Below are 25,920 nucleotides of genomic sequence, written 5' to 3' on the forward strand. Positions count from 1 at the left end.
AGACACTATATAAATGTAAAATGTTGCCACAGCAACCACATGTCACGCGATTCGCTTGCGTAAGATGAACAACAGATACTTAGGAAGCGGAGATCCCTTTTGGTTGCTGCTTTTTGTCTCCATATCAATGTGCTCTGTGGAGTTCGAGGCTGCAGAGCTGCCCTGCTTTCGAACAGAATTAGAAGTTTTCTCCTGTTGGGGCTGGGATTTAGAGAATGGGTATTGGTTTCAAGTCCGAGAATAAACCCGTGCCGGTGTAAAGTATTGAAAAAAAACCAACCAGGAGGTTTAAGTGATTCGATGCAGGTGTGGGGGTGGCGGGGAGCAGGGTTTCCCGGGGGCAGTCTCCGTGCGGGGAGGCCGGGCGGCGTTGGCGGCTCCCCCGCGGGGCGCGGCGGCGCTCGGGGCGGGGGGTGCGGGCGGCGCCCGCGCTGGGCTCTGCTGCCACCTGCCGGCCGCGCCGCGCACCGCGCCGCCGCTCCCCGCCCCGCCGCGCCGCTCCCTCCGCGGGGAGCGCGGCTTGGCTCGCACCGCACTCGTGTATTGATTTATCGGAAAAAACGGCGTGAAACGGCTTCACCTGCTGTCCCGCCAGGCGGCTGCTCTCTGGCTCGACACCCCGCAGACACCCCCGTTGGTGGCAGAGGCGGCGTCGTGCCCCCCGCGCTGTGGGGCGTGGGTGCGAGGTGCTGAACTGGCAGCCTGTAAACAATGGGAGAATTAGGCTCACACGTTCAAATGGCCTGTCCGTGCGCTCCCGCCTTCCACGCGTGTGCGCGGGGATATTTACAGTTGGCCAAAGCAGTTAGAATGTCATAAATGCAACATTGTAAGCATTTAATTGCTTGAAAATTGCAATTAATCAGAGGGAATCCAAGTGATCTCATTCATCCTTTTCTTTCAGTCAACAATGTGGGAATGTCCTATGCTTATCCTGAATATTTCATTGATATTCCAGAGCTGGAGAAGGTAAGTGCTTTTGTGGTACCTTCTAGTGTTCTACTGGGGTTAGCAGACATTACAGAAGTATCTAGGTTTGGTTAAGGAGCCCACATAATGAGGTCCCACATAATGAGGTTTGCTGGTTAGAATTAAGTGTTCAAAAACTTGGAGATTTCCATAAGCAGCATGACACAATGCTGATGATGGCAGTCTCAAACTGCCATCTCTTTTTTGGTGGTGTTCTTTATGTTCTTCCCTGCTGCTTCTGCTCCTGTCCCTGGTCTCATCTGGCTGTTCCTTATGACCTGCTTTAGTTTGTGCTGGGGTGCTTATGTGACTGAAGAGGGGAGCAAGCCATTTCATGGATGAAAGCTGCATACATAGTCCATAACACTTACAAAACTTAATATGACCGTAACACTTACAAAACCTAATATGACCATTACATATGTAATGTAGGGACAATCTCAGTTGTACTGGGTACATCAAAAACTCTGATTATGAACAATTTCACTGGTCCATGATTTTCTTTCTGAAACCCCTTGTAGCTCACTGGGTCCACTGTGGTTCTGTGTTTTCTGCTTAAGTGTTGCTAAATACATCCAAATAAACTGAAAAGTCACTGAAGTGGTGAAGAGTAAAATAAGTAGTTAATTTTAAAGCACGTGACAAAGAATTTATTAAAGTTCATAAGTATTGAATAGTGTTAGGAAATAGAGTGTCAGTGTGATACACCTGTGTGGTTCTTTATTAATGGAAGTCCCTAATCAAAGATGAAACCCGACCAAGAGCAATTCACAGACTTTGCTTTGAAAGCCTGTCACTGTTCCTGATACTTAAGCAGGTCGGTAAGGAGAAAAGGCAGATAGTTTATCCTGGCACTTAAACCCAGAGGATGTATAAATACTGTTCAAATAGCTTAAATTGAGTAAACCCAAAAACTTTGTTTTCTTACAGACAATCGACAAAATGGTTAACATTAACATCATGTCTGTTTGTAAGGTAAGTTACCAACACTTCTTGATAATTCAAAACCAGAAAACAAAATTCAGTTGTCTGAGGGAATTACTTTGACCTGTTAGGCTACAGGTTCACTTTTTGTCCTGGAGAAACCCAGCAGTTCTAATTGTAATATTGGACCGTTCTGATTGTTGTGTGAAATGTAATTTGTTGCAAAAATGCCTATTGGCTATTTGAAAGGAGCAAGGTAAGTACATAAAACAGCACCTAATGCTTCTTGACAATTGTTCTTCTAGTCCTTGTAAATGCTTCTTTCTTCTTCCCCTGCATCTGTGTTTCTTGGGGTGGGCAGCCCTTATTTCTTCATGTCTAAGGTTTTTGTACACTGTAGTGAGAAGGCACTTAAATATTTTCTGCAAAATATATGAGCAAGAAGGAAAACCAAATTCACAGAAGCATGCATTAACTTTACTTCAGAAGTTACCTTCACTTTTTGATATTTAAACTGAAGGTTTTATTGAGAAGAAATCAGTGTGACTTCAGGCTAAAACATATGGCTGTTCTCTTGCTGATTAACATGAGGCCCATTTAAAAATGAAATTTTCATCTTAGTTTATCAAAGTTTAAAAAGCACCAGGAAATAGCTGCTTACACATCACAGGGACGTTGTTAGTATATTATCAGTGTGTGCTGATAAAACTCCTTGTGACTATTCACTGCTTAACCTTCTGCATACAGAATACACTGCATAACAGTGTATCTATTAGCTGAGGGTTAACCTTCTGCCTCAAAGCTAAAATATGAGAAGTTTCAAAGATGGCTCAGAAGATTTGACTTTTTTTGCAGCTCTTCTGATTAGGTCAAGTACTAAATTCATCTAGTACAATTCTTTTGGCCAGTCTAAACTCTGTTTGGTTCCCATGTGAGGAGGCAGAGTTCCTCTTAAAACAGTGCTTTAATAAGATTCTCACACTTGACTAAAACATAGACAAACAATGAAAATGCAGCTGTTGTGTGACTGAATGGGAGTTGGTAATGTCAGTTGACCTCTGCAAGTTCTTTCGTCTGTGTATGTTTTATTTGACATCTCAGAACTACTTGCTGGAAAGTTAGAAATGCTCTAACAGTGAGTCTTGAGAAGCCTTTCACCTGGAAAATGACCGTGAGCCTGACAAGTACAGATTTTCTAGTTGACTGAGAAGGACAACCAGTGGTGTCTTGGTGTCCCCCTGCAGGATTTACTCAGAAAAGTCAGTTATTAATGAGTTTTCTCCTAAGGAAAGTTTCTCTTAAGGAAGTAATTTAAGTTAACAGAACTGCATCAGGTGCACATTTGAAGAAGTGTCATGCACAGACCTCCTCTGCTGAGGTGTGAGGTCTGTGCTGTGCCAGCAGAGGGAGTGCACTATTCAGTGATAAAAGAATTTGGGGTGTCAGACTTCCTGGGAGCATTTTGTAGAGTAGAAAAGTTACAGATGAACTACTTCAATATGTATTTCTGAAGATGAGAAGATGGAGTAATAGTTTAACTCAGCATACACCTGAAGTTCCAGAGATGCAGCTAGACTGTGTTGTTTTGCAAAGTAAACTAATGCTTTAGTTGTAGTGTCAGTGTTCATCAACAATTTAACAAAATTGTCATACAGCTTCTTGTAAAATTTGCATCCTCTCAACCTCTTCAGATTTCTAAAATGGCTATTTTTGCACATACAGAAACTTACTCAAGATCTGCTTGCTGTGTGTTAATAGTGTTTTTGCTACTGTTTGAAAACTTTTTCCTTGACTGTGAACAACTCCTGCTATTGCATTTAATCAGAGTTTGAGCATAAGATTCCAAGCTTGCAAATGTTTTCTCCTGCACGAGCATGTTGTGTAATTAAACAGTAGGCACACCAGATGCTTAGTGTTTTGGGGAGAAGAACACATTAGAGATGTGTGCCATCTGTAAGATGCTTTTTCAAGAGAACCCATAGAACTAGGGAATCACGGTAGGAAAAAAATAAATTTATGTGAAGTCTGTGTATCATTTTATGTAGACTTTAGTTCTGTTTTTGAGGTTGATACCATTTCTTTATATATATGTGTGTGTGTATGCTTTTTAAAAACAGTAATAAGAATATTCTCTCTTCTTGTCTGACTAAAAACATCAAGTTTGTGATGGAAGAGAGCCCAAAGTTCTTAGGCAAGAAACTGAAGGTCTGCTGAAATGTGAAAGTACAGGAGAAGCAGAGCTATGACCTGTTCACGCTCTACCTACTGTATCTCCAGATCCTTGTCAGAGGTGCCATATAACCTGTAGTGTTTTATTCTAGAGCACTGGCATTCACTTCCTTACCTTTTGGACCAGCCTTTCTCAGAGCATAAAAGGTGATAAGGTGATGATATCCCCTGTCCTCTCAGTAACCTGCACCGTGTGCCATCGACAGCACAACTCTTCTGGGGTGTGTGTCAAGTAACTCCAGTTCTGGCTGAAACACCCCTTGGACTTGAAGTGGGAAAGTCAGGATAATTAGCACAGAAATGTTGAAATCTGTTTTATTGCTGTAAGTATAGGCAGTTTAGAAGCATAATGCTCATCCCCTAACTTTTTGATCCATCTTTTTCTTCATTGGTCAGCTCATTGGTGTTCCTAGGGGATATGCAGTGTGTAAGAAGTGGTACACTGAGAGAGAAGACAACATCTTCACTTCACTGGAAAAATTTGCAGCCTAGTTGGTCCCACTGTTCAGTATTTTCCCAGCTACAAAGTATCTAATACTATGGAATTTTGGCAGCTGTTTTGAAAATTTTTTTCCAGTCAGACCTTTTGAAACCTATGTCTTTCCCAAATCCTATTCCATGCTGCCCTGCCTGCCCTCATCATGTCATTAGAGCACTGTTGGATTAGATCACCCATAAACCACGCAGGCATGCAATTTTGGGGTTCACTCAGTCTGGCATGAAGTGTTGATTACCATGATGTGCACTTGCACCCTGAAAGCACCCTGTACATCACAGAAGATAAGCCACTGCTTGAAACATGTTGGAAACCTCATGTCATTTAAAATGCTGGTTAAAAAAATTGACAAAATACCATCCTGTCCCCCAGCCAAAGTAGATGCTTTTTAAGCAGTCTGGGCAATATCACATTTTTATTGTGATGTGCAGTGCAGGAGTTACTCTGGTCATTATATAACATGCAAAAAAATAAGTGTTATGGGTCTTGATGCCATAAATAGAATGAAGATTTTTCATTTGTGCTATTTTCTCAGGAGAGCTTGAGACTTAATACAGTTATATACAAGGATTGAATTGACAAATAAATGAGGAAGAAGATGAGGTAGTATATGTAGTTTCATGGTTGTCATAATCTCATCAAACTACTGGAGGGATTTAAATAGCAGAACTTTAATGATTGTTGGTAGCAGTTCTGGTAATGTGGGTTTGTATTACCATTTTGGATATCTTTTTGCATTTTGAGACGCAAATATTAATGTCATTGAGTGAAATATTAGGTCAAAATCCCTGGGTTTTTTCATTAAACAGCAAGTGTTCAAGTGTTTGTCTTTCATCTTCTTGAGTCGATTCATCTTTCTATTCTACAGCCTATAGTTTGTTGGGAAAACAGACTTGGTTTGGCTATTGGTCCTGAAAGCCAAGGGTGCTAGAACTGCTGTCCAGTGGAAAAAGTGAGTTGGTAATGAGCACAGAGAATAGCTTCAAATGCTTCCAGGAGCCCTTGTTTCTCCTTTGAAAGCTGCAAGAGTTACTGGGTATGGAAGGAACTGCAAGTTCGTTATTTGTTTTGCAGCATCACAATATTGCATTGGGAGTGAGGCGTAAACTTATGTTCTCTTGAAAAATAAGCAGGACTAAATAGTTGAGGGAGTGCTGGCTTAGCAGTTGATTTAGCAAGGAGCTGAATTGGTTTGCAGGCTATTATATTGTGGGGGGATGCAAATTTTAGGCTTGCAGGCCTGGCTTTGCTTGGAAATTGGCATTAACAGATGAAGCAGGAGAGTAAATTATGTACATGTACATCCCTTGTGTCTGTGGTAGTTGTCACGTTGATCACTTCAGTCATGTTTTTTATACTGAGTGTCAATACAAAGGGCTAATAGGCCTTACCACATCAAGGATTTTTGTTGTCATAGTTGAGATGCTTTTAATTTTCTCAAGACTTCAGAATACATAAATACTTCATGTTGAACTGAGATCTGGTGTCAGCTGCCCCTGTAACGGAGGAGAAGTGAGAGGTGAATTCCACCAGGTTGTGAATCCCAGGCAGGACATGGGAATGACTACTACAAAGTCTGAAACTGTGAGTTTAGGAAAGAAAGCAGCAGCAGAACCCAAAACCAATAGAAAATTGAAAGGAGGAGCAGAAGTTAGTGTATTTGAGAAAGACAGAAAGATGGGAAATATTCTTATGCAGACCTGTATATAGAAAGAGGAAAAGCCTGGGGAGCAGCTATCCTGAAAGGACAGTAGGAAATGACATCTCTCTCTCTCTCTCTCTCTCTCTCTCTCTCCAATGTGTGTTCAGATGGGCTAGTGCAGCCTAATGCCTAATATGCATCTGTAAAAGTACCTTACCAGAAATCAGGTGGTAGTTGCTTGTCCCCTCCAAGAACCCTATGTGAATTTTTGTATTTGCTGTGGAAAGGGTCACAGTAAGTGGAACATAATTCTGATGACAGTGGCAACACTGACTTGCAAGAAGAGATCACTGTGTGTGTGTATGTATTCCAATCTAGTCAAGAGATTTGTTACATTTATATTCGAAGTCGTAATCAAAGAGGTGGTTGATGATTTTGCCAAGTACATAATACAAGTTTAAAACAGAGAGGGACAGTTGCCTGTGCTTGGAAAAGGAATAAGCATCCTGTGAAGGTGGTCATGTATATCATTCAGATAGTCCAGAGGGAGAAATTCAGTGCTATGGTCTCCCACCTTGCTGACTTTGAACTTGAGAGTGTGATACACAGAAAGCTGGATCAATGGAAATGTAGCTGCGATAAATATTTTTAAGCAATAGTCAGAGAAGCACTGGAGGTTTTTGTTCAAAGTACAAGTAACTTGGGGAAATTAAGGAAATCCCATAGTTCTGTGGCTTTCTGCAGATTTGAGGTTGACGCAAACACACTTGCCTCTTGAGAAGAAAGTTCAGCCTTAATATTTGAGCAGTCTTTGACCTGTGTAACGGGCAAGAGGAGAAATATGCTTATTTTGACAGCTTCCAGTTTTTAACTTGACTCCAAAAGTTTGTGGCTCTAAATAGGGACAACTTTCTCTTCTAAAACTGTTGCTCAGAGGAAAGTCACTGAAAATGAACATGGCTTGTTACTTCATAGTTACCTTTTTATGTCTGGTGCCCCTGGCATGGCCACATGGGTTACTGTGGGAGTTGAGCTGACCTCAGGTTTCCTTGCTAGTTTTTACAAATATAAATAGTTCTTGTATGGCTTGGGGGATGAGCTGCATTAAGTTACTGTTTCAAGAGAGACACATTAAAAAACTTTGTAGATGCTTTGAATAGGCCTCACAATCAATTTAACTGTCAGTGCCTGAGAGCAGTTCCTTAGATTTTCAGTGTACCCTCTGTGGGTGAGGGTGCCAGTTAACTTGGTTAAACAGCTACTGCATCTGTGAGCTTGTGTGAGTCCTCTGCCCAGACACTCTAGTTGTCTCAGGGTAGCAATGATGTGTTTGTACAAGAGTGGGTGCACCACAGGGAATTCCTGATTTTTAACAAGTTATGTTGCCCTGTGTTGTTAAAATTTCACCCCAGGTTTGTGAACGAGGGAAGCCTCTTTGGACAAATAGCAAAGTTGTCCAAATTCTCAAGCCTCACCCTTTGTTGTATTTGTATAGCTCTAGTTACAGAAAGGGTATCATTATACTCTTTTGAAGTGGAAAGAATGACTTACAGTCTTAACATCATAGAACGATTTGTCTTTATGATTTATATTTGTAAATATACAACTGTGGTACTAGATTTCTGGTGTTGTATAACAGTTGTGGGGCCCATAAGGTCTGAAGGGTGACTTTGAATATTTATCTCACCTTTTCCTGCTGTATTTTAGTAGTCTGACTAACATCACTTGAAAGATATTCGATATTTTGCATATTATTATTCTTATTCTTTTCAAAGGCTTTACTTCTGAGCTATTGCTTGGACCAGATTGAGAAAAGACTACAATGCAGAGATAACTAAGAATGGGAGGTTTTCTTCTGAAGAAAAATCGCTGGAAACCCATGGTTATTACTTCCAACTACATTTCTTGGTCCTCTAATTGCAGATTTTAATTGTAGTGTCTGCTTAGAACATAAATCTAGCCATAAGTCTGTGCATTCTTGTATTTGCAAGTAGGAATCTTTGCTTTGTTAGGGTAAAAGTGGTGTTACTTTTTCCAGAACTAGAAGGTAGTGGACAGGTTTGGTGAGGAAGAGTAGACAATGCAACCAGTGCTTGCTAGGAATGTAACAAATGCAGTTGCAGGTAAAAGGACATAAAGAAATGATAGCTGCCTATAAAAGATTATTGAACTGGTCTGTTATCAATCTCTACCTTAAGTTAGTAACTGTCGGAACCCAGGACTCTCCTCTGGGTGTCCTGGATGGCCAGAGCCGCTGGCAGGGGGCTCTGAGACCCTGGCATGCAGCCAAAGACACACGTGGGGTTTTGATCTTAGCCCGTGGAGCAAATTACTAACTCTGTATGAAGAATTACAAGCCACACACACACAAGTTTAGATAGTATAGTAGAAGTAGTCACGAAGTAAAGGGTAGGATTTCTGAGTGCTGTACAGGGGGGTTTTAAGCCTTGTACGCAGGGGTCCAAGTTTTGTACATGGGGGTCAGGGGTTCTAAGATGGAGGGACTTGGGTGTGCCCTGTCCTCCTTCTTTCTCCTTCCCAGCCTCCATGTCTTTGGTGATGTTGGCACTCACAGATTGGTTTAGAGTAGAAAGTCACCATTCAATATAGATAGTAGGTATTGGAGAAAAAGCATAAACATGTAGTACGTAATATATGATATAAAAGATAGCACCAGCCCCCTGGGAGGGCAGAGTGCCTTTGTCTGAGCTGCTGAACGGGCCACAGCAGTTCAGGGAGAAGAATCTTGTAGATAACCAACAATAAACAACCTTGAGAACAGACAACAGAAGACTACTGAGTCTTTCTTCGAAGGCACGGGTTGGAGGAGGGACTTTTCCATCTTTCGGGGTCATCCCAATCCGGGGGTGAAACCCCACAAGTAACTTGCCCTGAGCATCCTGGAACGTGAGATCTGGTTAGGTATGAAAGATGACTTAAAAACAAAGCAACCCTCCAAACCAAAGGAACTATACCCCAAACTCTATGGTAGCATTATGAGTGTATGTGAAATAATTGGAAAGCACTCTTCATGGTTGTGTGCTAAACATAACTTTTTGCCAGACTCTGTAAAATATCAAAGATTAACAACTTCTGATGCTGAGTAGTCTGTCCTGAACAAATTTGTCAGATGCACATGCTCACTCTGCTCTAATGCAAATTTTCAGAAAGAAAAACCACTTTGTTTTGGATGAGCAGTTTTCATGTAGCCTAACTACTTGTCTGGAATTAACTAAGTTTTCATTCGTATTTTCAACTGTAGCACACATATTTCTGTGGAAAGTAGTATTCTTTCATAAAAATGGTTATGTGAAGGAAGCCTAACCATGTTCAATAATCACCAACTGAAGGCCATCTTTTTAAAGTAGCTCCCAACCCTTCCTTTAGCCTTCCTGACACTTCCTTCTGCCTGTATTAAATTGCCTTCAAAGAAACAAACACTACTGTAAAGTTCTCTGACATCCTACATGCAAATTCCTGTAGATTGACTTGCAAGACTTTGCCATTTATGAACTACACACCCTTACAGAACTGACTACCTCTAAACAAGATCTAGCTGAAATTCAGATTTTTTATCTGGGAGATATTTATTCAGTTCTAGATCTTTTGGTTTTGAACTGCCATTTTTTCTAATGGTATGTCTGATATTACAGCTATTGAAGACGAGTGTTAACCAGTTTGGCTGTTTTGGATAAGGATCTTACAATGCAAGCAGAGGTAGACACCACTGACACCATTATTAGTGATAAAACTACATTTCTGCTATTAATTGTTTTATTTGAATTAATGCTGAAAATATTTTACGTGTGTGCAGAGTGTATAAAATTGCCAGTTTGCCAATTGCCATTGAGTATGGCTGCTGAATACCCTGCCAGCATTTTTCCAGTCGTGCACTTTGAGTGTGCAGTTGGCTGGGTCAGGTGAGTCTGACTCAGAGCGCTGCCTTCTGTTATCTTGCTCTTTAAAAATAACACTATTTTTACATCAAGATACTGAATATTCATGAATATATTTTTTCACACATCACAGGGTGTAAAAATACTGATAGAAATTTTTGCCCTATTTCACAGAATTTTGAAATTCCCTCAAAATAAGAATTTTAGTAAAATAAATGGAAGTGATGTTGAGTATGAAATCCAGTTTTGCCATCAGTGCTTTTCTGTGGAGGGGAAAAAAATTGACTACCTGTTGGCTGAACTTCAGAAACAAACCATTTAACACAGTTGGTAGTGAGAGACGTCTCGATTTCTACCCAAATTATGTACCTATTGCTGTATTTCAGCTGTCAGTGGCTTCATAGTTTTTTACTTTATGTAAGTCCACCAATTATTGTAGCATATTTTAGTAGCCAGCAGGTTTGTGATAAACTGTTAGAGCTGCTTGGTGGGTTGCAATTTGGATTTAGACCATGAATGCATTTGTGTGGATTTATGACAAAGTTTCAAATGTGGGGTCTCCTCCACACTACTGGGAAATTGTGTACTGGTTTTTCAGATCATTTATGAGTTGCCTAAGGGAAGGCAGTTCCAGTCCACGTCCATGTGCCAATCTGTGGAGATGATATGCAGCATTACACTGCCTGAGAGGCAAGAAACAGTATGCTGCTTTTTGCCAAGGGATCTGTGGAAGAGATCGTAACACTTGGATCAGATAAAAGCTCTTCCAGTGTTGAACTAGTCTTAAAATCAGTCCAAATAATTCTTTATCCTTGAAGATTAAAATAAATAGTTGTTTCTACATGTCTTTTGGAGCATTAGTGTATGAAAAAGCTCATGTATGCTTACACTTAATACTAGAAGGTTTTTTGAAGCTGCATCAGATCTGTTTAGCTTGTTGATGCTTATCAGCTCTGAATACTTAGTTTGACTTCTGGGGCAGTGCTGACAGCACTGTGTGTCAACAGCTGACTTCATGAAAGGAAGGCCTGTTCAACTCCTGCCTGTACAGTCCCTTATCAAAACTGTCATGCAGTGTGGCTGATGGCAGAATCTATTCTAAGGGAGAAGTGCCAATAAAATGGAAAACACAGTCCTTCTCTAGCATTTCCTTTGTGTGTCAGCTGCAATCAACTGAGATTGTTTTCTTTTGTGGTTTTTTTTCTCCTTTATTCCTGAAAGGGTATGTTTTATAATTAAAAATAAAAACAAACAAACAATAAAACCTCAAACCCAGATTGAGTCATATGTGAGGGCTAATGCAGTGGTGATAATAAAATGAGTACTTCCTACAATAAAATTTGTTTCTTTGTAGTCAAAGTGCTTGCAGGTGTTTTGTGTGCCTGTATATGCTGATTTCTTTTGTGCGTGTTTTTGTTCCCATACCATTCAAATATTCAATGTTTTATTTTAAGCTATCAAGGTAATTTGGGATCAGTGGAAGTATCATTATGTTTTCATGTGTGCTGGTTTTAATATTTTATTACCCACCCCCCCATGTTCTCAAAAACTTTGTTGGAACACCTTTTAGGTGTTAAAAGTGGTAGCAGTTTATTTTTCTTGTGTGATCTGTCTTTAGTGTCACTGACAGTTATTCATAGGGTTACATGGGGCAGGGCTGAATTTGGCACCAGGAGAATTTTGATACTATTTCAGGAAGGCAGAAGTTTTGGATTTAAATTGTGTTTTAGGTTGGTAGTAATTAGTAATAGGAAAATTAACTATTTTACACTAATTAAAATTTTGTCCAAGTTTGGATCAATGCTTAATTTGTTTCCCTTGTCAGAGATGCTCTGTCTACAACTGAGAATCTTGCTTTAGGATTACTGCTCTGGAGAATTCTTCAGCCAGCTTGTAGATGGATTGCTCAGAGTCATAATAAAGGCAAGAGTTTCCAGAGCAGTGAGGAGGTTTGCCAGGTGACTTTCCTCTTGGGGGTGTAGTTTTTCCAGTGTGAAAGCATCTGGGTAATCAACAAAAAATATTTTGGCGTCTTAAGTTTTTTCTGTAAGTAATAACGTAGGGAAATTTCGTTCGCTAGTTCTGTCAGTGCTCTTGCTGCTCCATGATTTATTTTTGTCTTAAACTCAGCAGTTCAGTAAGCCTAGCTAAAATGTATTGGATGATGTTTTGAACCTTGGCATAGGTGGTAAATTTAGTCAGTCTCGAGAAAGACAGGTGTTTTTTGCAGGGAGAGAAAGATGGTACATGTGCTGTAGTACTCTGGTGTTTCAATGTTCTTTAGAGGCCATGGATGCTGCAGAGTGGTGAAGACATTTTATTTACTCTTGTGCTACTACCTAGATGGGTTCACCAGATTCAGTGCACACAATACTTGACAGAGCCAAGTTATCCAGGTAGAATAAAAATAAACTGCCTACGCAAAGTATGGTCTCTGCTTCCCCGAGCCGTGCTTGGGGTGGAGGGGGTGGCAGCTGCTTCTGGGAGGAAGGGAGGCTTCCCTCGGCCTCTGGCTGTCTGCTGTCTGCATTCTGAGCCATCACGAATGTTTTCCTTTTGCAGATGACACGATTGGTGCTGCCCGGCATGCTGGAAAGGTGAGTCACACTAACACTATCCAGACAAAGTCATCATTATTTATAGGGGAGAATCCTTTCTTGAAAAATTCATTACTGTGACTAATCAGCCTAGTCTCCATGTTTTAATGGCAGAGTAATGCTGGGTGAGTCACGCTGATGGTGCATGAATCATCAGACGGTGGAAGCCTTTTCCACTCGATTCCCTTTTTATTTTTCCTCTCCCTTCTCCACTGTTGTGGTGATTCCTTTTAGAACAGAATTAAAAAGCCTGTCTGACTCATCAGCACTAACTCAACAACCTGCTATTCTGAGGGGGTGGTTACAGTTCCTGGGAATAACCTTCTTAAGGCTATTTCTCTAAGTCATTGTAAGTAAAATGGATGCAAAGAATATGTTCTCATTATACAGTAGGAGGTATATTGAGGAAAGGCTGTGATCATTTGGAAAAATAGAATTGGAGACCAGCTCTTTAGAATAACACACCACTGTCAACAGGGAAGACATTTACTGACTTCCCAGCTAGCTCCCAGGTGAAACCAAAAGGTTCACGATTTCCATTTATTCTCCCTCAGGCTGTTTTGCAGCTGATGTTGGCTCTGCTGGCTGTTTGCCATCTCTCTTGGGATGCTAACCCCGCCTTCCTGGGGGTTGCCCTGGATCAGGCTCCAGCAGTGTTCACAATACCAGGGAAAATTTTCTGGAACCACGCAAACAAATACGGCAGGAGGAGTCCATATATGGGGCAAGCCTCCAAATCTAGCAAAGATGATGGAAAAAAAAAGGTTTATTTTGTGTCATCCCCCTGTCTGAGAGTCTTCATTGCAGACCAGAATTCAGTTATTCAAGTGTTGCACAGATGCTTCACTTTTAAAACAAAGCTTCTTCCTGGGTGCAAACTGTCAGAGCTAGCAGTCAGTACGGGAGTCAGTGTCTAGCACATCAGGATAATGGTGAGCTAGGATTTTTACTTAGGCAATCAGGAGATATGAATAAGTTTATTTCATGTAAAGAGATTTGAGCCCAAGACTGAGCTCTGGGGTGGGAGTGTAATATTAGCCAATGAAGCCAGAGTAGAGGGTGAGGATACGTATTCAGGGCTTCTAGGTCAGAAGCTACTCCTTGACCTTGTACTGTTATTGATAGATAAATGGATTTGTTTTTTTGTAAAACCACTGTCACCTGAAGGTGCCAACATGACCAAACATTTATACTTTTGAGAGGATTTAATGTTGATTCATTATTAGGTTTGGAACTTCTTGCCTCAGTTTCTTCTTTGTTTTAAGAACTATTGTAGCTATCCATTTGGCAGAGTTATCTCTTCAGCTTCTCGGGACAGAATGGTGTATACTCTGCTTATAGAATATTCTGTATAGGTTTTTCTGTTCCACATCCACGCGGGTAAGATGACTTGAATGAAAGGCAGCAAACCAGGATCCTGCTGACTGCCCTTGAGCACACATTGTCTTTCCTCTTACTTCTCTAACTGCATGACTACCTCAGGGATTCTGAGGATAAATGTTCAAGAAGCCTGGAAAGAAAAGGTTAATAGTGGTTAAAAAGAATTAAATATGCATCTTGAACTTTTTCCTGAATATAAGGAACCACTTTAAAAGACTGCTCCATTTGGATGACAGCCTTGCTTTCCGTCTCAGGGAAAAATATTTGAAAAAGCTTCCATTTTCTGTTTGATTTTTGTGAAGTTGGTTGGGTTTTTTAGTGCATAGAAGCAATGCCTGCAGCTGCCAACTCCTGCACAGTCATAGCTCACAGGCCATTAACACTGCTAGGAGTCTGTAACCACAGGAGGACATGGATGTCCAGCAAATCCAAGGGCATGAATGAATTGGAGCTGGATTCAGCTGCTCTTCAGATCAGCCATGTATTTCTCACATGGGACCACAGGCTAGAAAAAGGGCTCCAGGCTCTAAGAATAAGGCTAGACTAAGAATCTCATTGTCATTCCTCACTTGTTCAAGGAGGAGAGCATGTTGAGTGGATAGATGTGACGTAGCATGTTAGAGCATCTTGCAGCTTGCTCTAGTGCGTATTTGAATGTTGGTTATATGACAATATATTGCAAGAGAAATACAAAAACAGAGCATACTTTGCATGCTTTGCATCCAGGTCTGATAAGAGTAAACAAAGCTACATACATCTTGGTGTGCCTTTTACTTTTCTATTTATAATAAACACAGCAGCATTAGATGAATGCCACTTCTGGTAATGGCATTTAGATTCTCTGCTGTGACTTCTCTCCTGTGCTCTGAACACTTAAAGTGACAATTTGTTATCTGAAGCTTCCTATTATACTTAAATGAGCAGTTCCTGTATAAATACTCAGGCTATAGTCTGAGATGGGAAACTCATAGAACTGAAAATCAAGGCTTGATGTCTTTGGGAACAAAAAAAAAAAACACCACCACCAAAAATCAGTTGGCTGTTGCTAGACAAATACCAAACTATGGTATTTATTGCCAGGAAAGTAGCAAGTGCATAATTACATTACAGAAGAAGCTTGCTCTTTCCACTTGGCATGCAGCTGGAGCAGGCGCTGGTTGCCACAGCAACAGGGAGATGGCTAAATATAGCCTCTCTGGTGCTGGACCACTTAAGGTAGAATGACTGGGAGGTGTGAGGGTGTGGGCCTGGCTCTCTTCATCTTAACCAACTTTTTTTGTTTGGTTTTGTTTTGATTTTTTTTTCTCATTAACGACACACTTGAATTAGATGGAGCCAAAATTTCTTGTCACCACACTGATGCCTGAGTAATTCTTCAGATCCCTCCCTAAAAACATTTATTCTGCAATTCCTCTAAGAAGCAGAATTGTAATTGGAGTAATTGAAAGTGTTCCCCCTTCTCACATGCTTCTCAATTTCATTTTATCTGGAGGTTTTAAGTTATGAGCTTTTAAGGCTAGGACTGTTTTCTTTAAAATGTAAAAATACAAACCACAAAACCCCCAGTGGCACTGACTGCTTCAAAGAGACCAATACACAGAGCTTCTGCAAGGGGCTGCTATTAATGTTTTGTGTTTCCGGGAGGGTTTTCTTCACTGGGTCAGACCATTAATTTACTCCATCTAGGTGGTGGTCACAACTCCTGCTAGAAAGTTGCAGTGTAGCCAGGTGCTGTGAGACCTGTGCTTGCAACCTGCATGTCAGCCTCTCTTCTAAAGCTTCAGTTTGTTTTAAAACCATGAGCCTCGTGTTTATCCATATCTATGCCTATCCTTCTTTGAATCCTGTTAAGCTTTTGTCTTCAGTTAAGTTTTTGTGGCAAGTACTCCCTAGTCTGAATATGAGAAGAGCACTTTCTTTTTTTGGATGTAAATTTTAGTCTTTCATTTAAATAAACGTCATCTTTCTTTTGTCTTCTGAGAGGCTGAATCAAGATCTTGATCTTTTTCATTAGTTAGTATGTGTACTCTATCGTGGCTGCTCTTAATAGTCTCTTAAATAAATAAATTGGGTCTCAGGGTGGATTTTTTTCTTCTCTTCCCCTTTCTTAAATCATCAGTTACTTAATATTTCTGTTCAGTATTTGGAGGGATAAAGATGGTTTGTAGACTCTAATACAAGATTTTGTTGGTGGTGGAGGATCTGTCTCTGCCATTCTCAGCATCCTGTTGTTTGGCTGGTTTTGGTGACTGCTGAACAAACCAGAGCTTCTTGTTCAGGTTTTTCATGGAGGGGACAGTTGGTTTAGAGTTCTGCAAGGTTTGTGATTAATTCCCAATTTTTTTCTTTAGTAAGCATTATTTTGGTTATTGATAATAGATTATTGATGCACTCTTAATATTGATTTTTCATCTTCCATTTTGTAGTCTGTTCACATAGCAGCTTGAGCTTTTTAGAAGTTCCTTATAGTATTCTCCAATCTGATAATATCTTAAAAAATGCATAAATACTCATTTCATTGCTAATCTCAATTTGAGCTCATGAATAAATATCACAGTCACCACCTGTCTTGATAGAAAAAACTTCTACCATCCACTGTTAACCTTTTGCTGTCTTGAAAATTCCTGTTTAATTTGTGATCTTATGCTTTCCATGCTACATATTTGGATCAATGCTACTACCTTTTTTCACCAGCCAAGCCTGCAGGAAAGGCCTGAAAAACACAGTGAACTTTGGCAAAGGTGCTTGAAATCCTCAATGACTGAAATTATTCTTTTCTGTCACATTTGCCATCTCATTCCTTGTGACAAATCAGTCACAGATGTAATTTACACTTGTATCATGGCACAAGACATGCTGGTTTGAATCTATTGTCATGATTTCCAAAGCATTTATATTGTTTTAATTTTAACAGTGATTTACATTACTGTTTGTTTTTAAGATGGTTACTTAAATGATTGTGGCAGCAGTGGTGTAGGGTGTACCTGGCTGAACAAATAAATACAATGGAAACTCGTGTGAATCTGTAGAAGTTGAGCTGTGTGATGTCTACCTGCATGTGTGTTCTCACTGCACTGAGCGTGGCATATTTATGCTATGTTCAGGTAAACTGGCTTGAATTTCCAAGGGGTAGGAAGAAGTAGAGATTTATCTTTCACTATGTGAGACTGTCTTGCAGGACCTTCTAACAGAGTAATTGCCCTAATTTTCATAAAGCTTTTTAAATTTTTTTTTTTTCTACTTAGCACTAAATATGTCTGGTTTTGTAGGTAAAACTAGTCTCAGAAATAGTTATGGCTCAGTCTATATTGGGGGGTCAGGAGCCTTCCTGTCTTACGTGTATGTGCTTTAGAATGGCTTGACAGAGCAGGTGATTGCTAATTTCAAGTATCTTTACCAAAATATTGTTGATGAATGCCTTCACTGTTACTGTAATACAGCTGTAAGACAACTTTCATTTTCTGTGTTCATCCACTGAATATCTTCCGTATTTATTAAATTCTGTATTTGAGCAGTAGATTCAGATGCTTGCTATTTTGAAGATCCATTATGAAGTAATATTTAGAAGATGAAAGTAATTATCAAAGTGTAAATCATACAATGAAACTATGTTGCCATTTCTGCCATTTTATCCCAAGATGTAGAAGTTCCTCTTGAACTTGTGCCAGCTTGACTCAATAGTTTTGCATGAGTTTAGCTCATTGCATGTGTATGTATATGTGTATATAAATACAGCTTTGATTCTCTTGCTGTATTGACCTTGGAGTTGTTCCTGATTTATACCAGCTGCTTGGATACTTCTAACTGCATAAAGTGAATTTCAATTCAGGATTTGGTTGGGGTTTTTAAACAGATCTTAATTTCAATTGCATTTTAAAGGGTGTTTTTAGGCTTGCTGTAATTTTTGGAAACGTGAAAGATGTTTCCTTTATTTCATGATAAATAGATCTCTGCTTCCTTTCAGATCAAAAGGGATAATCCTGAATATTGCATCAGCTTCAGGGATGTGTCCAACTCCACTGCTGACTCTTTATTCCGCAACCAAGGTAAGTGTTCCTTTCCACGCTGAAATGAAGTGTCAAACATAAGGCAACACTTACAGGAATAAATGTTTTGGTGTCCATCTAGTGGTGCTTTCATGAACTAAAAGTACAGAGCTTCTGTCTTGAGTTATTCCTATAGTGGAAGCTTGAAGGTTGAGAGAAAACTGAGTGCATGGGTTTACTGGCATAGAAATGACTATTTTATGTATTTCTCATGTATTCCATTTTTAATTGGAAAAGGATAGTAGTATACCAAGCAAGCTTAGTGCAGAGCTGAGAGAGGACATTGACTAAGTTTAACACACTTTCTTATTTTGGTCTTGAAATGTTTTTCCCCTAAATTCTGTGATGATTCTATGATCTACATTTCATCTTTAGTTCATCTGCTCTGGTTTCTCTTTGTGTCGCTGGGACAGTTTCATCTTTTTGCAGCTGGTCTTACGTTTTTTTTTCCCCCAAAGATAATTTCAGGGGATTTTAAAATGTTGCCCTAAAATATCTCCAGTGAACGCTGTAAAGACAGAATGTGGGTACCCAGCATGGAACTGAGGCATATGTGATAAAACAGAATGCAGGAGACATTTACACTGGTATTAAAGCAGTATGGCACTACAGCTTTTTCAGGCATACCTGGTAATTACCTTGAATATTTCAAGCATCTCAGAGTCTAAGCAGAACCTTGACAGGATGAAGAAACCTTCAGTAGTGTCATTCATGTCAGAACAGATTCACATTTCCTCTAGACTCTCAGTAACATCTTCATATTCCCAGAAGGGTGTTGATGCACACTATTTTATTCATACTAAAGGAGGGCATATTTAAGTTTAGAAGCCTGAAGATGCTTTAGTGATAAAATTTCCCCTTGAAGTAGCTGTTTCCTGAGAGGACAGTTTTTTGTTTTAATACAAATGGTCACTTTGTTGTGGCTGTGGTTTCAGCTTTATGGAATCAATTGAGCTTCTGATTTTAGTGATAATATATCTTACACTGCTTTGGTTAGTCTTTTTTTTTTTTTTTCAACGGGAATCTGAACTATTTCTTCCTCTCCCCTCAAAAAAACTAAGCTACAGGTCGAATAATTTGCCTATTCTCAGCACTGCCCATCTTCTCCTACAGCAAGATTAGTAAGCATGAAAGTGACTCTCCTAATGTAGCTATAGAAAGACTGTATCTGCAGTTTCTAGAGTTTTTTCCCCCTCATCTATTTAAAGGGGATTTAAAGCATAATACCCTTCAGGTGTAAGTCAATGACTTTGACTAATTATCAGGAACAAATGCAGTCTTTAACCTTCCTGTGGAGAATTCCCAAGTTTACACTGGAATGAGACTCTTTTAAAGGAATCATAGTGCTGTATTTTGACAGGGTTATCTACCTGCGTTAATGCTTATGAGAAGTGAAATATGATTATATCATTTCCCACCTCACCCCCATGCCTCTACTGTTTGGATTTGTTACTAGATATTTGGATATCCAAGGAGAAGAAATTTCCTAACACGCAATGCTTATCTGCTTATTCAGGGAATGTTTACTTAGAGAGCATTCTTAAGACTTCAGATTCAATGTTGTTGGGGGACTTGAGCTTGTGGAGGTAGAAGACCCAACTTGTCTTGAAATAAATTCTTCAAGAAGAAAAACTCCAAAGCTTATTTGTAGACTGGAAATTGCTTTCTCCTCTCATGTAAAATGAACATTTTCCTTATAGCAAGCTCTTTGCAACCAGAGAAGACAGTCTTTTGTACTTCGTCTCCGTATCTGGAGCAGTAGCTAACATCAGGACATTTGTCATGGAGGAATAGTTAGAAATTTGAATGATCAAAGCACTTCCATTAACATACTATAGTTCTTTTTAATAGATTATCAGTACACTCTGTGCAGTTATCACATATGCACCTGACTGCTGTGTTCAGAAACTGCACCAAACTATTTGGCATGTCCATGCATGAACCTTACTGTTCAAGAGGATGGTCAGAGGATTCATTTCAATGGTTGCTGCTAGGCCAGACTTTGAGTCGTGTTCATGTTGAGTACTGAATTTTGTTATGAACTTCTACTCAGGGGAGAGGGAGAAAGAAAGAACAGCTGAACAGCAGAAAGGCTTTTTATGGTTGAAGAAGCCTCCTGCCAGCTTATACATGCAACTTGAAGAAGAAGAGTAAAAGAACCTACCTGCTATACAGCAAAATCCAGTTTTATTTCCGATCTTCCAAGTATGCTCAGAAGAGTGTCTGTAGAAATAGTCCAGTAGTGTGGGAGTGTTTCTGTTGCTGCTTGTATAGGCTGAATTCAGTGGGATGGCCTGTACAGGAAAAACTGGCCACTACCAGCTTTAAGTGCTGGCTTCACTTAGGACTTGTGTTAAACCACTAGGGACATGGTAACCAAAGGAAGTCTGTAAAAGAGGTGCAGTACTAGAGCTTTGCTGCTTGGTTTGAATCTGGTGTGAAGCAACTGCTTCTTAAATATGTGAACTAATATACTTAGTATTTATTTTAGCTTCAAGCATGGATGGGATGGTTTAGCTCATTCAGTTGAAGGTACTCCATTCATCCTACTTGGCTGTATCACGTCTCTTAAAACAAGAAACTGTAGCAGAACCTGGTATTTTGTCTCACTGGACAACAGGGTAAGGTGGAAATGTAGTTTAGAACAATTTGGGAAGTGGGAGTCTGTGCTGGTTTGAACTGCTGAGTAGTCTTTGATTCTTAGGACAGTATTTCCTGGCAGGGTTAAGGAGGTGGCTGTATCAGCTTTGAGAGCATCTTGAAGGCAGGTGCTAACATCCACCTTTTAAGCTCTTTAACTTCTTTCTTGGAACTTTCAGTCTTGCAATTTCTAAAACTTCCAGAAATTTGGAAGAGAATCTGTGGAGGTGGACTTGAGGATTAGGAAGAAGTGTCATAGGGTGGCGTTTTTTAGAAGTGTAAAGGCAGAAGACTAAGTGTTTAAACACTATGTTCTAAAAACCATGCACAAGAGGAACCCAATTAAATCACTCCTAAAAATATCCAAGAAGATGACATAAAGTAGTGAACAATATGAACATGAAGTTGTCTTTTCCTCTTTTGACTAGGCTTTATTTAACAATTCTAGTTCCTTTTTCTTCTAAATTAAAAGGGGATTTTTTTGTTTAGATTGAGCTTTGCTTCTGTAAAAATACTTCATAAGCATAGAGTTTCTATTTGAATGACATTGCTCTTGTATGCAAAGTTTCATTGAAAACCTAGGGTTTTCACTTTGAAAACAGGAACTCCAAATAGTAACTCAAATACTCTTGCACACAACTGTTAATCTAGTTTCCATTGTAACGTGTAGCGTGCTGTATGTTTCCCTTCTTCTCTCTCCAGGCTTTTGTGGATTACTTCTCCAGAGGCCTCAATGCAGAATACAAGAGCAAGGGCATCATTGTGCAGGTGAGTAGCTTGTTTCATGTAAGTGTGGTTACCACAGCAACATTGGTGTCTTGGCAACAAAAAGGAATCAGCATATTCTCTTATTCATGAGTGTGTGACACAGATTAAGGATAAGGATTTCCTTTGATCCCATTAGCAGCTTTCTTAAATTACTCTGAAACCATGGGTCTTGAACCAACAAAAGACATGGTGTGGTTTTAGCTGATGGTGCTAATTGAACCTTTATGGATAAAGTATCCTGTAAAACTGTGCACAGTGCTGTAGAATACATCTTTATGAAGCTTCATCTACTGGAATACACTTGTGGAATGCTTTTGTACAGGCATTCCATGGGTAACGGCTCTAACAACTGGAATAGTAGAATCCCTGCAGTGTCAGTGAATCAACTGCTAATCTAAGCATAGTTAAAGAATGAACAAAAGCCTCAAAGAGCCTTCATGTGTAACTGACTGATTGAATTTTCTGTATTGCTAAGGAGTCTTGCTTCATAGCCCTCCTTGCCTCCTCCCATTTGGTTACCTTCCTTGATTTTAATTATTTTTGGTGTGGCAAAAAGCAAACCAAGCCAGTTTCTCACAGGTTTATAGGATTTTGCTTTAATATCACTTCTCACATACTCTTAGTGTTTGCTTCCAAAACTGGAATTTCCAGCTTTGATCACAAACAGTGAACCTTCCATTGCTGATTAAATCTCTCCAGAGCAAGAATCAGTTTAATAAAGGTAGTAGGAGATCTTACCTGTACTGTGAAGACAATGGTATCTCATTGTGAAGTTCAGTTAGGGATCTTACACACAGGGTTACCCATGTCCATGCCTCTCAATCTTCTGTTCTCTGTGGTGGTTCTCGAATCCATTTGAACTTCGAAGGCTTTATGAAAGGTAAAGCACAAAGTTGCCTGCTTTAAATGTGTAATCATTATACAAAAGAGCACAACTCTTATTACTGGCCAATACTGTAGGGAAGTTGTTACCAGATTAAGGCTATGTTACCTTTCTGATGTGCTAGATTATTTTTTCCCTTTGAGTATATTTAGCAAAACAAGAACTTCTCACTTAAAAATGTTCTGTCACATTTCCTGAGAATGGATTGCATTAAGGAAAAAGACAGTTGTTGGGTGAGCTATTCCCATGTAGTCACCAACCCTTTAATGGGAACCTCCTGTAAACCTAGATTTAAACTTGATATTAAATATCTGAAGGGGTGCTGTATATTTTGGGATCTGTTGGCAGTGGAGAGGAAGGTGGACCCCGAAAGCCTTCCAACTGCTTGACTTTAGTTTTACACTGGTAACATTATAACTTGGAGTACAGCTCTGAAACCTTGACTTCTCCCCTGGGTGCTTGATTCTGTGCCCTAGCACTCTGGGATGTACAGCTAAACCAGTGTGCAGCAATGGAGGATGCATAAAAAGATAGCATTCTGAACATGTTCAGCATACAGGGTCATTTTGAAGGGTTCAGCATACAGGGTCATTTCAATTCTTGAAGTGGATTTAGCTGGAATAACTTTCAGTGTTTCATGTCTGCTTGTTACTTTCTCTTCTCACAGCTCCAAACTGTCCTGCAATGGGTCAATGGTTACCACATGGCCAAGGTTCTTACAGCTTTCTCACCACTTCTGCCCTGCTTGAGTACTTCTACCTCCTCTTTCAAATTGTATTACTAGCAGATTCAGCTCCACTATCAGACAGCTGTTCTTCAATAATTTTCATCTACATGCAATGCAGCCCTCTCTTAAGTCTGTCACATCACGGTCTCAAAATGCGACTCAAAGAACTGGTAGAGTATTGCCCTTTCCTACATCAATAATATCAAGTTTTCAGGGTGGACTTCCTTCCTGCTGAAGTCTGTCTACAAACTGAGCCATAGGCCCCTTCAACACACAGCTTTACTGACAATAAAGATGGTGTGAATTTTTTGGGGCCTGTGTTGTGGTCCCACATCTAACCTCTGTTTTCTGGTGTTTTCTTTGGCATAGCTGCTCATAAGTTACTTCAGTGTGAGGGTGCTTAGGTACAGATGCTGGCAGGAGAAACAAGTGTTATGTCTTTGGGATGTGTTGTTTCTATGTGCAGCCTTCTCCTCCTCCCCGGATTTTGTCTAAGTAGCACTCTTAGCAGTTTGAGAGGAGAATGAAGGAGGAGCAGGAACTGTTTGTTGATGACTATGGAGGAGTACCTGTTGAGACTGTAAAGGTAAATACCTCAGTAACTTATGCATGGCTAAATGCATTAAGCACAATATCAATGTACATAGTATAGGAAAGGTTTTCTAGCTTTTGAGTATAGCAAAGCAAGGAAAAGGGTTTTTGATGTCTAACTTTTTAGGATTACAGACAAATGAAGAATTAAATCTAACTTTTTGTATCTACAGTTATGTTTTCCTGTACAAAGCTTCACAGGTTGTGGTAAAGTGTCTTTTTGTGACTCTAGTGTTGGCTTAGGATGCTGAATTCCTGACAGCACTGCTTTTTATCCCGCAAATACAGACAGTGAATTGCCATTGAGTTATGTGGGTCTGATTATCAATAGCTGTCACAGCTTCAATTTGTTATGCTAATTTTGTTGCAGGTTCATGTCCTTGTCCTCTTGTTTCAGCCTAAGTCACTATAAGCCACTAATGAATATTACAAGTACCTTCCTGTGAAGACTAGCTGACCTGTCTCCTTCAGTCCCTAAGGAAGATTACATCCCTCTTAGATTTTTTCGAAGTAGATCTCTATAACCTTCAGAAGCATTACACTTTTAATTCCAGACTTGCCCTTCCAGCTAGATCATCGTCATTGAAACCAGTTAACTTCTGCCATGCAATACCTGCAGAGTACCACTGTGTGAAAAGCAGAAACAAAGTGCTGGAGGGATTTTATCAGTTTCTTCATATCAGCCTCAAGGATGTGGCTTGCTGAAGTGGATTACCATCTGTGGAAGCTTAGTTTAGATTGTGCTTTTGTTGCAGAGTAACCATCTTTGGATTAAAAATATACTCTTCTGGCTGATAGGTCTGCTTAATATTTCAGAAGCAGCACAGTAATAGCATAGGTTAAAACTTCGTGCATGTTTACATGGGCAAAAAAGGCAAAAGAAAAGAAACAAGGGAGAAGGTGACAATGATTTTTCTCAAGACTTTCAGAAAGATCTCCCCTTGGAAGATTTCTGCAGACTTATGAAATTTTTGCTCTTTTAATATGTCTAGAAATATTGGTTGGTTCTTTGACCCTTTCTTTTATTCTCATTTTAAACTTAAGCTAGTTATTGGCATTGTCCCTCTGTACACCATTAATATGCATAGCGAAAGTATAGTGGTAGAAACTTGCACTATCTGTTTTCTTTTATTGTATTCACTACATAAAATACTAGACCACAAAATTATGAAAATGATTACCAGAAAGTTTCCTACCCTAACCTCCTGCTCTCCCAGCAGCTGGATTGCCTAGCAATTAGCGGTGGGATTTTTGCTGGCACTAGGTCATGGGATAATTGTAGCTTTATCCAGCTAAATCCTGGAAACCTTCTAGGGCAAGGGTGCTGTGAGCTCTCTGGACAGTCTGTTTGAATTTTATATCGCTCTCCTAGTAAAAAGACTTTCTTCCCTAATGTTCAGTCTGACAGTCCACAGCCGAAATTGACAGTTGTCCCTCTTGTCATTTGATCAGGCATTGCCAAGAGGAGTTTGGCTCTTATCTTCATAACTACCATTGAAATAATTTTGGGTAAGATGTCACCACCAGCTTCCTTTTCACAACACTCAACAGGCCCAGCTCTATCTCCAGTTATTCACAAAAGTGTGCTGTCACCAAAGTGATGTCTAGTGGCATTCCCTTCCTTCTTCCAAAAGCTTTTTAGATTTGCTGTATAGCTTTCTATACAGATCAGCTTTGGTTGATGTAACTCTTCCGTTTCCCTTTTATGTTCCCCACTGTTCTTTTTCCCACATTGGAAAGGGACGGAAACTTATTTGGCAACATCAGAGAGTTCAGGTCTTTTTACTTTTTTAAAATTAAGGTAAAAAAAAGTGATAAAATTGTGTAAACAAGCTGTTCTGACTTTGGAGGACTTACGACTTGACTATTCAGATCTTGAGATCTGACTTCTTACATCTAAATAATATTCAAGAACCCAATTTTGAGTGTGAGCCATTTTTAATAAGCATCAGAGCTATAAGCAGTAGCAAATGTTTTAAGTGAGCAAGACACATTGTTCTGACATAAGCTATTTTTAAAGCATGTTTTGAAACTATAGTGCAAGCTAAGCTTTCCCTGAATAAGGAGAGTTATTTGCCCAGGTAATATGGGTTATATCTGTCTGAATATAAAATGCTGAAAGGCTTTAAGGA

The 25,920-nt window shown here is 39.7% G+C and overlaps 1 protein-coding gene across 1 annotated transcript in view; it reads left to right on the forward strand.

Annotated features, from left to right (window-relative positions):
• Positions 1 to 25,920, forward strand: part of HSD17B12 (hydroxysteroid 17-beta dehydrogenase 12) — an 83,976-nt gene that overhangs the window by 53,863 nt on the left and 4,193 nt on the right. Inside the window, 5 exon segments of the mRNA XM_038137147.1 lie at positions 905 to 969; positions 1,900 to 1,944; positions 12,719 to 12,753; positions 18,098 to 18,179; positions 21,522 to 21,587. Coding sequence (XP_037993075.1) covers positions 905 to 969; positions 1,900 to 1,944; positions 12,719 to 12,753; positions 18,098 to 18,179; positions 21,522 to 21,587 — 293 coding nt within the window.

Source organism: Motacilla alba, chromosome 5, assembly GCF_015832195.1.
Source record: "Motacilla alba alba isolate MOTALB_02 chromosome 5, Motacilla_alba_V1.0_pri, whole genome shotgun sequence".
NCBI lineage: Eukaryota > Metazoa > Chordata > Aves > Passeriformes > Motacillidae > Motacilla > Motacilla alba.